The 15,036-nt window shown below is 37.1% G+C and overlaps 1 protein-coding gene across 5 annotated transcripts in view; it reads left to right on the forward strand.

Annotated features, from left to right (window-relative positions):
- SPAG6 (sperm associated antigen 6) overlaps nucleotides 1-8,191 on the forward strand; it is an 86,054-nt gene extending 77,863 nt beyond the window's left edge. For all 5 annotated transcript variants that reach the window (XM_072651695.1, XM_072651699.1, XM_072651700.1 and 2 more), the window contains one exon: nucleotides 7,868-8,191. In XM_072651695.1, coding sequence (XP_072507796.1) covers nucleotides 7,868-7,934 — 67 coding nt within the window. In that variant the 3' untranslated portion in view covers nucleotides 7,935-8,191. The remainder of the gene's footprint in view (nucleotides 1-7,867) is intronic.
- The last annotated feature ends 6,845 nt before the right edge of the window (nucleotides 8,192-15,036 follow it).

Below are 15,036 nucleotides of genomic sequence, written 5' to 3' on the forward strand. Positions count from 1 at the left end.
TAGAAAGGAGGAGAGATTGGGGGGAAGTGGTAATCAGAATGCATGCTGTCTTGGAGCCAGTGGAGGGGAGAGATGGGGAGAAAATTTGGAACTCAAAAGCTTGTGGAAGTGAATGTTGAAAACTAAAAATAAATTAATTAGCAAAAAATACAATATCCAGAATTTAAGAGAAGTAATGGTTTCAGGGTATCTGACGATTCTTAAATTATTTCTATTTTACCCATTTTCCAATTTCATTTTGATAGCCAAGGTTTTATATTTTCTTCTATTTTTTTCGATCTTTTGATTTTGTTCTACTATTTTTTGCTAGCATAGATTTGTTGATTTCTGTTTGTCCTATTCTCATTTTCAGAGAGTCCTTTACTTGGACAAGGTTTATCACTTCATGTTCTAAGATCTTTATTCTCCTTCCAAGTCTTCCTTTCAGAGCTTTTATTTTATAATTTTATTTCACTTCCCTTATTCTGGATATTTTATTTTATAATTTTATTTCACTTCCCTTATTCTAGATATTCTTGTGGACCTTGCGGAAAATTCATTTTTTTCCTTGGAATCTCTGCTTCCAGTCATTATGTTGTCATTTACTTTGTCTAGGTTAAATATTTGCGTATATATGTATCTATAGTAATTCTTTAAATCATCAGTGTCTTTTTCTGCTTACTCTTATCTCCATGCCTAGTTCTCCCTGATGGTATTAAATGGGTGTTTGATCCTGCTTGGCCTCAACCTGGGCCACCTTGTTCTATGCACTCAATTACCAGGGAATGTCTTTGCTACAAGTGCAGGTAGATTTTAGGTCCCCCTGAATACTTGGAGAATAAGATCTTCGGGATCTTCTATGGTTTCTTGGAGTTCCTTGGGCCTGAGGTGCCTTGGTCTGAGCACGGCAGAATGGGGCTGATGCTTCCATTCCCAATCTCACTGGGTTTCTCATAACCCTATGGTTTTCTCAGGGAAACTTCTATGGAGTCTTGGAGGCTATAGGTGTCTGTGGTTACATTGGGAGGATTTCACCTTATTTATTTGTATTGTTGTCTTTTCTCATGTGGCCCTTTTCTTAGTGCTCATGGGCTTCTTGTTGACTTTTTCTTCAGGTCTGGGATGGATAAAGTCATTTACTCTAGTTTTTCAATGGATTTCTTTTTTTAAATTATTTTTATTTCTTTTATTAAATATTTCCCAATTACATGTACAATTTTTTTAAACAATCATTTAAACTTTTTGGAATTCTAAATTCTCTCCCCCAACCTTGAAAAAACAAGCACTTTGATTTCAGTCATGGATCATGCATATAATATGCATGATTATGCATATTAGCCATGTTGCAAAAATAAAATGTAAAAACACAAACAGAATAAAATAATGAAAATAAAGAACATTTAAAAAGTATGCTTCAATCTTTATTCAGAGTTCATCAATTCTCTCTGTGGAAGTGGATATCATTTTAATCATGGGTCTTTTGGGATGTCTTGGACCATTGCCTTGATCAGAGAAGCTAAGTTATCATTCACAATTGATCATCTTTTCAATATTGCTGTTACTGGGCACAATGTTCTTCTAGTTCTACTCACTTCATTTTGCATGAGATCATGGAAGTCTTCTAAGGCTTTTCTGAAACCTTCCTGCTTGTCATTTATTATAGCACAACAGTATTCCCTTACAATTATATATTCAGACTTGTTCAGCCATTCCCCAATTGCGAGTTATTCCCTCAATTTCTAATTCTTTGCCACCAGAAAAGGAACTGCTAAAAATATTTTTGTACAAATAGATCCTTTTCCATTTTCTTTGATCTCTTTGGGATATACCCTAGAAGTGGTATTACTGGGTCAACAGATATGCACAGTTTTATAGCCCTTTGGGCACAGTTCCAAATTGTTCTCCAGGGTGGATGAACTAATTGACAACTCCACCAACAGTGCATTAGTGTGCCAATTTTTCCATATTCCCTCCAGCATTTATCATTTTCCTTTTCTGTCATGTTAGACAATCAGATAGGTGTGAGGTAGTATCTCAGAATTATTTTAATTTGCATTTCTCTAATCAGAAGAGATTTAGATTTTCATAAGATCATAGATAGCCTTGATTTCTTCCTCTGAAAACTGCCTGTTTGTACTCTTTGACCATTTGTCAACCAGAGAATGGCTCTTACTTTTTTTTTTATAAATTTGGCTCAATTCCCTATATATCTGAGAAATGAGACCTTTATCAGAGAAACTTGTTGCTTCCAGTTTCCTATTTTCCTTCTAAATTTGGATGCATTAGTTTTGTTTGTGCAAAAGTCTTTTAATTGCATGTAATCAAAATTATCTATTTTACTTCCCATAATCCTATCTATATCTTGTTTCATCATAAACTTTTTCCTTATCCATATATCTAATAGTTACATTTTCCCATGCTCTCCTAATTCACTTTTGATATCACCTTTTATGTATTTATTTATCCATTATGTATTATGTATTTATCCATTTTGACCTTATCTTTGTGTAAGGTATGAGATGTTGGTCTCTGCCTTTGTTGTTGTTCAGTTGTGTCCAACTTTATGTAAATAACCCCATGGGTCCATAGGGTTTTCTTGGCAAAGATATGGGAATGTTTTTCCATTTCTTTCTCCAATATGTCCCCATTTTACAGATGAGGAACTGAGGTAAATAGGAGTTAAGTGGCTTGTCCTGGGCACCACAGTTTGTAAGTGTTTGAGGCTGTAGTTGAACTCAGATCTTCTTGACTCCAGGTCTGGTGCTCTATACACTGCTCCACCTAGCTGCCCCTTCAGCCTATGCCCAGGTCCTGCCAAATTGCTTTCTAGTTTTCCCAGCAATTTTTGTCAAATGTTGAGTTCATGCTTCAAAAACTTAGATCTTTGGGTTATCAAACACAGATTATTATAGGTATTTACTACTGTGTATTGTACACATAATCTGTTCTACTGATTCACCACTTTACTTTTTAGCCAGTACCAGATAGTTGTGATAATTACCACTTTGTAATATCGTTTGAAATCTGGAACTGCTAAGCTACCTTTCTTATTTTTCCATTGATTCCCTTGGTATTCTTGTTCTTTTATTCTCCCAGATGATTTTTGTCACTATTTTTCTAGCTCTATAAAATAATTCTTTGTTAGTTTGATTAGGAGGACACCGAATAAGTAAGTTAACAGGCAGATTTGTCATTTTTATTATATTGGCTCAGCCTACCTATGAACAATGAATATCTCTCCAATTGTTTAGATCTTTCTTTATTTGAATGAAAAGTGTTTTGTAATTGTGTTCACACAATCCCTAGGTTAGTCTTGGGAAGTAGACTCCCAAGTATTTTATATTGTCTGCAGTTGTTTTAAATGGAATTACTCTTTCTATCTTTTCTTGCTGGGTTTTGTTGGTAGAACATAGAAATGCTGATGACTTCTATGGGTTTATTTTATATCCTGCAACTTTGTTGAAGTTGTTAATTATTTTAATGAGTTTTTGAACTGATACTCTAGGGTTCTATAAGTATGCTGTTTGTCTTTCATTTTTGGAGGGGACTAATGACATCATAGGTGTTGTCTTGCATGTGATTGGATTTAAGTGAGGTAGAGTTGCACGAAGTCATCAATTTATTTCTCTCTTCCTAAGTTATTGAAGTCCAGCAGCAAGACAAAAATTAAGATGCCTGGTGTCCTGTGATGTAGTGGATGACCATGGCATCTTCAATGTCTGACTAAGCTCTAAGTGCTGTCCACAGTGCCTGCTTCAGCCACCCTTATGTCTGTTGAAACAGATTATTCTCATGTGCCTGTTCTACTGGGGGAAGTCTTCACATGCTTGGTGTAGACATCCTTCTAACCCAGTTTGAGGTTGCCCTCAGCATGGCTCAGCCCAACTCCTGAGAAAGTTTGCCTGGGTGTGATCATTGCACATAGTATCACCTCTCAGAGTCACAGATAAGAGTTGGGTAAATCTGATGGACACCAAAAGTGGATGAACAGCACTAAACATGGTTTTTCGTACCCTCATACCAAAGGTGCTATCCTCCTGACTACTTCATGCACCCATCATATCATCTGCAAAGGATTGTTTTCTCATTGCCTATTTTTGTTCCTGTATTTATTCCTATAATATTCAATATACAATATCAACAGTTGTGATAATGGACATATGTGCCTCACTCCTGATCTTATTAGAAAAGCTTAAATTTTATCCACATCACAGATAATACTGGGTATTTTTTTAGATAGATTTTTGTTATTTTGTTGTTTCAGTCACATCCAGCTCTTGACTCCATAGACCTCATACATGGAGTTTTCTTGGCAAGATACTGGAGTGATTTGCCACTACCTTCTCTAGTGGAAAATAGAGGTTAAGCGACTTGCCCAAAGTTACACAGTTAGAAAGTTTCTGAGGCTGGATTTGAATTCAGGGCTTCCTGATTCCAAACTCACTGCTCTAATTACTGCAACACTATCTAGTTGATAGCTAGATAGAGACTACTCATCATTTTAAGAAAGGTTCCATTGATTTCTATGCTTTCTAGTGGTGACAGTGTTTTGTTTTTTTTTAATAAGAAAGGGCATTGTATTTTGTCAAAGGCTTTTTCTACATCTATTCATATAATCATATGATTTTTGTTGTAATTGTTATTGATATTGTCAATTATGCTGATAGTTTTTTAAAATTTTGAATCAGCCCTGAATTCCATCTTAACCACCATCTGCCATCATGCCCTGATGGAGACAATGCAGTTCACTAAATTGAAGAGCTTTTGAATCATAATGTTTCCAGACTGTAGTGTCAAATGGTATAACATCAGAAACTTCTATTATTGTATTAGTGGAAATGACATTTAGAGAAGCATTGCCATCTGTTTAGCTTCTGTACCCTAAGGATCATGGGACCTTTCCATTTGACTTGCAGCTGAAACCTTCCATATGTGTTATCCCCCTCAGTAGAATGTAAATTCCTTGAGAACATGTACTCTCTTACTTTTTCTATTTGTATCTCTAGCACTTAACACAATCCTTTGCACATAGTAAGTGATTAACAAATTCTTCATTCATTCATTCCAATTTTCCTGACATCTTAAAAGGATATAGCTGCTTTGGGAATGGTGGGAATGGCAGTGATAGAGGAAAAAAAACTTTTAAAAAATGGGCCTCAGTACATTCCCCCTCATTTTTCCTTCTACTCAAGGATCTAATATCTATGAGAGTATTCTTTACTAAAGTCCTGCTCACATGACTACTTAGGATGTGGAGCCAATCTTGGTTTCTCAAAGTCCATGTTGGTGGAGTATAAAGTTTGACAGATTCTACCAAACCAGAAAGGTCTGTGTTAAAGGACCAGTAAAGGACTTTTGTCTGCCATTGACTCAAGCCAGCCTAGTGAAATACAGAGCTCATTACCTTGAGATTGGTCACTTTGGAAGGAACTTATGAAGATCAACTCCTTGAGGTGGTGGGGGGTTAATTCCCAATCTTCACTGGTGAAAAGTGTGACTATCCATGGATGAAATCTTTGCTTTAAAAATAAAAGCATTAACATACGTGGGAATATCACATTTGAAGGCCACATTATATTGGTGGAATAATCAAATGGTATGACTCAAATATTCATGGTCTTCCTTTTGGCTTTATTTTTTGGATAAGAACCTATCATGTTTAACATATACTTGTCTATATGAATATAAATCTTTCTTTCTTTAAGATGGCTTTTGTTAGATTTGGATTTTTTTCTTGTTTTAAAAGCAGAGGCTCCTATCTTTTCCGGGTAGGCTAATTTTGATTTCCTCAAAGTTCTTGACATGATGGTTTGAAGTCCGAAGTAATGTTGATAGTATAGTCTGACCACTGAAGTGAGAAAGAAGTCTGCCAGCCACACTTTTCTTCCTACTATGGATTCTTGAGACTCGCTGGGGCACATGAACAGTGAATGGCAGACCGCTTGAGGATACATGGGACATGTTTTCAAAATTGAACAATAGATTGTGGTTACATATTGGGAATTCTTAATGTTAAAGAGATCTTTTCCCCCCACCATCTCCTCCCCTCTTCATTAAAAAAAAAATCTATTGGAATTTTTCCATTGATCTTACTCCTGACAGACACATGGGGTGTAGGAGGTGGGAGTGTATTTTAAATGCAGTTCCCAGTGTAAGGAGAGAGTAGTCAGATATAAGCTATAAATTTCTCAGTGTAAATACTTCAAAGGGGACTAGTGCTGAAGGAAATTCTTCAAGGATTGAAAGATTTTAAGGCTACATTTCCCAGGGGAGACCTTTTTACAATGAATGCCTCCAGGCATTCTATTGAGAAAATGTAGTGATGTTTTTGTTAACCTTATCTTGAAAAATTGTAAAAAAAAAAAAAATAGTAGTCAAATGTAAATTATGTGACTTTTTTAATGGATCAAACATCTGAGGATGGAGAAAGGTAAAAAGAGAACAAAACATAACCACTCTGCTTAGGTTTTGTCTAGGGAAAATAACTTAGTAAGACTTGCCTTTTTTGGATTGCGGTTATTTTCAAGGGGGTATTGAATAACTAGCTACTTTTTGCAATCTCTCACTGTCCATATTCCTCCGTCTCCTGCTTCTTGGATAAGATGGTGAGTGGACAGAGTGGAGGTTTGGAGGCTAAGAAAACCTGAGTTCAAAGCCAGCATCTGACACTTACTAGCTAAAAGACTGTCTTTCCCAGTTTCCTCATTCTAGGATGCAGTCAGGTGTGGAAGTTTATAGAATAGAGGACTTGGAATCAAGAAGACCTGCTTCAGAGTTTGAATCCTGCCTCAGACACTTACAAGCTGTGTTACTTTGGGCAAGTCATTTGATTTTTGTCTGCCTCAGTTTCCTCATCTGCAATATGGGGCTTACAATAGCACCTACCTAGAAGGGCTGTTGTGAAGATCAAAGAAGACAATATTAATAAAGCTCTCAGTATAACGCTTGGTGCATAATGGTACTTAATAAATGCTTGTTTAAAAAAAATACATACCTATCATAGATTTATCTTCTAATTAGTCTGCAAAGTTTTATTTACCACTGTTTTCTGTGCATATATATATATATTTTCATGTCATCTAAAGCCATTTTATCACAAACAAAATGTCAGACTGCTCCCTGATACATTAATTTTTAAAAAATCATGCTGTTATAAGATTAGCTCTAGGAAGGCATAAATTCATAGTGCTCTAGATTCATTCAAGAACTGCCTAACAGAGATGATATATTTTGTAGGGTTTATGAGATGAACAATTTGCAAACTGGTTGTTTATTATAGTCCTTTCATCTGAGAACATTTGTACATGACAACTATTTATTAATGAAAAATTTTAAAATGAGTTCAGTTAATTCCAAAGCAGCTTCTTACAAGTAAAGTATACTCCCAGAAATATTTGAGTTTTAGGGGTGAACTGCTCTCTAATTTATTAAAGTGTGGTTTGGGAATTATTTTGTAAGCTAATCAGAATGGCCAAGTTGATAAGCTATAGTACACAGGACCATCTCTCTTATGAAAAGAAATCCACTAGATAAAATGATTAAAGTCACATCTGTCATTTGGTATAAGAGAAATAAAACACTGCCATTGGATAGAAAGTCTCTTGCTTTGCAAATATCCTCCTTGCTGTGACATTTATTTCTTAAATATTTTGCTATTTATCTGGTAGGAGTTGGCCATTGTTCTGAGACAGTATTCTGTTCGTTGATATCCTCTTAAGTTATGCATAAAGCATTACTGGAGAATAATTATGCAGAATTCTCGAGGGTATATTTGAGGTTTGACTCAAGGAATCATTTCAGATAAATACACCTGATATGGCTGAATCTCTTTCTACCTAGCACATTGGATGCATTCACAGGAATCTAATAGGAAATTTTCTTTTTTCAGGTACTACTCCCCTGGATATTCAGAGACACTTCTCCAGAGGGTGGACAGCTATCAACCTCTTATATAAGCAGGATCATATTGATAGAATTTCCATTTACAGGAGAACTTTTATGGATTATAAATGTTAAAGCTCTTGTTAAATGATTGAAATAAGTACATCCTCAATTTATTCCTTTGAAATTTGTAGTCACTAGAATTAATTTTTTCCTGTTTTTCTAGTCATAGAATACCGCTCAAATGGAATTACTATGTGATACAATATTCACAGTCATTTATATGTACAAGATTTGCCTCTAAAGCAAAATAAAAAGGCATTAGAAGGTCTCAAAGTGTCTGTTAATATCGCAATGAAAATAAAACTCTCAGGCTGTTGGGTGGGCAGGGGTTTAAATTCAGATTCAGAACATGTGGGCAGAGTTTTAGAGATTGCCCTATGGGTTCTCTAAAGTGACCTGGACAGAGGTTAATAATCCTGGAGGGAGGGGTAGATGTGGAGGAGGGTTATGTAAAATAATCCTCTAACCTTGGGAAGACAAGGAAACATGCATTTATGTAGCACCTGCCGTGTATAGGCACATTTTATAAATCTGATCCTCATAATAACCCTGTGAGATATATGCTGTTATTCGTCATTTTGTAGCTGAAAAAACTGAGTCAAACAGAGGTTAACTGACTTGCCCAGGGTCACATAACTAGCAAATATCTGGGACTGGATTTGAACTCAGGTCTTTTGGACACTAGGCCCAGCACTCTCTCCACTAAGCCACCCCTGGAGGCCTCAGTTTCCTTATCTGCAAAATAAGAGGCAAACTATATCATGGATTCTTAACTTTTTGTGTGTTATAGACTCCTTTGAAAAAAGTCTATTAAAGACTATGGATAGATCCCTTCCTATAATAATGCTTTTGAATGTATCAAATAAAATGTACAGGACAAGGAAACTGATCATTTTTAAATACAGCTTTAAAAATGAAATCAAATCACAAATACCTCAATCTCAGATATCACAAATCTTTGATATTGTTCATAGACCTTTGGAAATCTATTCACAAAGTCCTTGGGTAGTGTGCTGGTCAGTGATGATGTATTTGAGAATCACACTTGAAAATGACCTCTCGTCAGCTTTTAAGAAGGTGCAGCTCACTTAGCAATGAGAGATGTATCTTCAAGTGCAGTGTACACTTCCTGGTTTCAGTAAAGCAAAATCACCTCTGCCCCATTTGCCTCCCTCTTTTCTGTCTAGTCGATTACTCAACAGTATTTATTGAGCAGCTACAATGGGTTAAAGCTACTCACTCTGCTCCTGGGAAACAGGGTAGGGTAGGAGAATTCAGGATTGGAAATTGTGTCAGTGACCAGAAGCTTTCTATTATTTCTTCTCTGTCTGCTCTGGTTATGTAGCATGTAGTATGTGGACACACTTATTTTAGAACTATAGAATCTCATAAAGGGAATGACCTCAGAAACCATCTGCATGAACACCTTTCCTAATGCGTACATCCCTTCTACAGAAGACCTGATAGGTAATCTTCCAGCTTCTTCTTGGATAGCTTGAGGAAAGAAAAGCTCATTACTTCCCAAGGCAGCTCAATTCAGTCTTTGACAGTTCTGGTTGTTAGAAGGTTCATATGTAGGATTATATATATGATTCTATATATCCATATTCATTCCTATTCATTCACATATATACAAACATATGTTACATAGATATAGTTAATACAGAAATATATATGGATATCTAGCTATACACATGCATGTGTGTATGTATATGTATATATACATGTTTGTGCATATAAAAGTACATACATACACACATATATATCTGAAATTTGCCTCCTTGTGACTTCAATCCATTGCTCCCAGTTCTCTTCTCGGTAGGTATTCATGATAAAATCAAATTCCTCTTACATGCAACAGTCTTTCAAATAATGGCAGAGAGTTTTGAAGATTTTCCCAAGTCTACTAAATCGGTAAATAAACATTAAGTGCCTACTGTATGCCTGCCACTGTGCTAAGTACTGAGGATTCAAAAAACAAAAAACCCATTCCTGCCCTCAAGAAGTTCAAGGTCTAATGAAAGAAAAAATAAACAAGATCTCTAAAGGATAAATTGGGGATAATCTCAGAAGGAAGGCACTAGCAATAAAGGGACTTTTTTGGGGAAAAACTTCCTGTGGAAGAGGAAATTTAAGCATCTTCTTAAACAGCCTCAGTTCCATCAGCTCATTCTGAGATACTATGGTATGGAATTCTTCAACCTGGTCACATTAGGATCTATCCTAGTTTATCAAGGCTCCTCTTAAAACATGGTATCCACAGTTCAGCATGTCAGCTTCGGATATGTTCTGACTAAGAGCCACAAGGGCAGGGTCCACATTATTCCTAAACTTTGCATGAACTTAATTTATTGAATTGACCAGCATGCGGAGTCTTGTACTAGGGGCACAGCACAGTGAGAGGTATGGCAAACAGGCAGCAGAAGGAAGAGACAGGAAATGACTAATTTTAAATATATCTGCTGATTATGACAACCGAAAGTAGTTGTTGAAAATTTCAGCGGGTAGTTTCTATTTTCCTAAGTTATAGAAATTTAAGTTTCTAAGCATGTTAGGGATTAGGTTAAAAAGTAACCCTACTCTGCGATTATGTTGGAAGGTAGGAGGAAAGTGAAAATGGAGCGGGCTCAGAATCCATAATGATTTTTTTCCCTATAGGGACAAAGTGATGCACTAGGCATATTTTATATACAAAGAAACTGAAGGGATGCCATATTATGTGACAAGATCCAACTTTTGGGAAAAGCCTCTAGTTGACAAGAAAAGAAGCCATATCATTGTTCCTGCTGCTGATGGTGGCAGTAGTAAAATAACAGTAAAAAGATCTTTTCATGAAAACCTTAGTCTTCTGGGAATTTAATCCCTTTATTGAAAGAGCCATTTCCTATCTTTTCCTTTTCCCTACATCCCTAAAGGCATAAAGGAGAAAAGTGGTACAGATATATTGATGAATCAGCCAGTCCACTTTGTGCCACCCACTTGAGGAAAGTTTCCTTAGAGGAATGATCTGAGTGATGATACTTTACATGTGAGTTCCCAAAACATTTTTCACAAAATCTAAAAACCTGGCATTTCCTGGTAAAGAGTCAGCTGACAAAAGAAATTTGGAAAGAGAATTCATGTTTATCTGAGTTAAATAGCAGAAATACTTATAGAGCCACTCATCTATAAGAAGGTGGTGATGGTAGTCAATATATTAATGTGAGTCCTTGGGGTTTGAAAGAAATGATTTTATGGCAAAGAATTTTGGTAAAGGTATTCAATAGAACAGAATTAGGATTGTCCTTCCCTACCCCTCAAACACACAGTGATGAACATATTGCCCTCTGACACGTCGCTGACACCAGGGAACTCGGGTGGGCTGGAAGCTTTTCCACCTATGTGAAAGGCCAGATTGGATGGCGTGTTTGTTAGTGTATTGATTTGGTTTTGTGGGCAGCGTGCATGGAGATGGATGTCTTGCTTCACATTCAGAGGTGACACCAACTACCATGATCTCTATCAGCTGTGGCTGAAAAGATGGCAAGGTGATTCACTCTCCTTGGCACGGGAGCCCAAGGATCATGCGGTGTCCTCAGCCCCACTATGTCAGGCCTGATGCTATTTCCAGCTCCGACTCTTAGACTCTGGGATTCTCTGTGCATCCGGCCTGGTCTTTCTGTCCTTACCATCAGGGGTTCTGGCTTCTCAGCAGCAGTTTCCTTTCCAGCTTCTTTTGAAACTGGGCCTCGGGGTATCTTTTGAGCTGTCTCTTTTGCTCACTTGTGGTTACCTCTACTTCCTTTCCCCACACAGCAAATACGCAATTTAAATGGTTCATTTCTTTCTTGTACTGCTTTGGCATTCCCCGTCAGCAAACATCCATTCTCTGACCCATTGCTTAGGGAAGAATCTGGTAAATACACTAGGAATAGGGCGGCCGCTTGTTCTTCGGTCTTTGGGCCATGGGTAAGTATGGTCCAAATAAAATAAAGGCGTTGGAAAGGAAAACTAGGCCTTGCCTGAATGTTTCAATGGCATGGCCCAGAACTATTTGACTTTTTAATAGATAAATAGTTATTATTTTATTCACATTTATATAAATAAATCATATTTTTAATTTAATAAATTAAGGCAATGATTTGTCTGAATAATTCACCTTTATTTGTGATTAGCAGTTTATAAAGGGCTTCCTTCACCACTGTTCTGGGATGGTAGTTCAAATAGCATGACCTGTATTTCCATTACAGGAGTCTGAGGCTTGGGAGAGGGCTCAGTGATTTGTCTATCCTTCCAAAGTAAGGGGCAGAGTTGAGAGTCCAGGCCAGGTCTTCTGGTCTAATCTCTTCACTCCAAATCTCTCTCGATAAACTCATTTTCTGTTGGAGAGTGGCTTGGTAGTGATGCAGTCAATATATTTAAGTTCTTAGAGGTAAGAAGGAAATTTGTTTTGGTTCAGACCTATGATTTCATTGGCATAGGAACTCCCAGGTGAGGAAATCTTTCTCTCAATGCCAACTGTCACTTCTGCAATTTACTGTCTTAGTAATCAGGAAGATATAGAGTCATTCCATAATTATTTAAGCTCCTGCTATGTGCCAGGAACTGTGCTGAGTGATGAAGACACCAAAGGCAAAAACCAGACCTTGCTCTCAATGACCTCACAGTCTTATTAAACAAAAATGCAAACTATATACGTATATAGTGTGATATTTATGGTGATGTTTTAGTTGGGACTTGAAGAAAGCCAGGAGACAAAGATGGGGAGAGAGAGAATTATAGGCACGGAAGTAAAGGGAGTGAAATTTCAGGGAGTCAGGAAATGGAAGTGTCTTGTGTGAGAAACGGTAGAGACCAGTGTCACTAGATTGTAGAGTACACGGAGGGGAGAAAGGTATAAAAAACTTGGGAAAGCATGTGTAGGGAGGGGAGGGGGATGGCAGGTAAGTTATAGAGGATTTTATATTTGATCATGGAGGTTTATTTTGATCCACTGAGTCTGTTGAGTAAGGAGGTGGCGTGATCATATCTTTGTTTTATCCATCATGTTGGCAGCTGAGCGAAGGAGGGACTTTAGTGAGGAGAGGGTTCTGGTAGGAAGACCAGTCAAATCCAGGCATGAGATAATGAGGCTGCCACCAGGCTGGTGGTAATGACTTGCCAGGCTGATGACAGAGGTTTATTAACTTGACTAAGATGAGGTACAAACAGAGGTGTCAGAGGTGGAACCCAAACCTGAATCTTCCTTCGTTTGTGGCCAACTCTCTGTCTGATAGACCAAGCTGCCCTGCTAAGAAGGAAGATGAGAAAAGAAAAAGGCAAACCACTTTATAGATAGTGGAGACTGGCAGGTTAATTAGCTCATTTCCTGTTATATATTCCCTGTTCTCGATCCTTGTGTTTACAAAATTTTTCATATCACAAGCCATTCTTTCATCCAATAACAATAAATTAATTTTTATGCAGGAGTGTTTCTGGAAGTAATGAATTATTCCCTGGTGTCTGAAGGGTTGTTGTTATGTTGAGAATCTGTGATTGGGAAAATATATGCGTGGAAGCTTCCTACTTGATATGAAATACTTAGTGAAATGAAATTTATTTTGCATTTTAAAAACCTAACAAATAAAATTAAAGAAGAAAATCTCCTGAATTTGTTCTTGCAGCAAGACAACATTCCTACATGGTGGTAAACAATATAAAGGAAATATTTTCTGATATATCTTCCGCTAATGGCAGTATGGGATTGTGGATAGTGAGCTGGCCTTGAAATCAGGGTAGTCTTGGATCACATCCTGCCTGATCCATACTGTGATCTAGGCAGCTCTTTAAGATTATAGATTGTATTAAAGGTTCCAACATGCATTTGTAGAGGATTTTTCCTCATCTGGAAGTTTCCAAACCAAAGAAATCACAGATCCAGATCCTATCCTCATTGGCTTGAATTATGTCATTTCCCTTGAGCTGATGAAATTCACAAATATTGGTGGGACTTTAAAATTAACTCAAGTAAAAGTGGACTTATTTTAGGAAATCAGTTTAGGAATGGAATTAGTTGCATGCAACAGAATTCATGCCAAAAGAATATGGTGATACATTTTAGATGGGTTAATTACTGTTCATCTGCAAATTTTACTGATACTGGTAATACGGCACTTAAAATTGAATGTCTGTGGACATTAACATGGTGTATGAATTTGATTGAATTATTTTAATTAAATATGCATGCAATGCTATGTTAAGTACTTTGGGGGCATATAAAATAACATTCAATCCCTACCTTCAAAGCAATCTGGCTAGGGAGACAAATCATTCACATATGCCATATTTAAATGGCAATAGAATCAATATCGGTTCCTCTAAGAGTTTGCCCCTCCAGTCAATTTTCAATCTTTCTCTCCAGTCTTCAGTCTTTCAACCTTCTCTCCAATTCTCCATCTTTTTCCTCTAGCTTTTTCCCTACTGTTTTCAAACCGGCTAAGGTCTTCTTCAAATTTAAAAACTCTTCACTGATTTATTTCTTCAAGCTACCTTAGTTGCCTTTCTCCTCAGCTTCACAGCCAAACTTCTGTGAATAACTATCTAGACTCTGTCTCTATTTTCTCATCTCACACTCCTTCCAGAGGTTAATCAATACATATTTATTTAGCACCTGCTGTGTACCAGACCCTGTGGGCATGTTCTGTAAAATTTGTCCTAAACACATCTCCACCTCAGTATGTTCAAAACAGAACTTATCTTTCCCCAGTTCCCCAAGTGCTTCTATTTCCATTGAAGACACTATTATCCCTAAGTCTCCCAAATTTGTGACCTCAGAGTCATCAGGTAAAAAGACTTCAGTGGCTGAGTATTCAGCTCAGCCTATACATTATGACTGCAGCCTACTTTTTTTCTTTTGGAGGCAATGGGGTTAAGTGACTTACCCAAGATCATATAACTAGTCTGCATCCGAGATGAGATTTGAATTCAAGTCCTCCTGACTCCAGGGTCGGTTGTTTTATCCACTATGGTACCTAGTTGCCCCTCTAGTCTACTTTTCCAGACATTTCACCTTGCTTCCCTTTACATACTCAATCTTCTGGTCAAACTGACCTATTTACTGCTCCCCAAGCTTTGCATTTTATCATCTGCTTCTGT

Source organism: Notamacropus eugenii, chromosome 3, assembly GCF_028372415.1.
Source record: "Notamacropus eugenii isolate mMacEug1 chromosome 3, mMacEug1.pri_v2, whole genome shotgun sequence".
Classification (NCBI taxonomy): Eukaryota; Metazoa; Chordata; class Mammalia; order Diprotodontia; family Macropodidae; genus Notamacropus; species Notamacropus eugenii.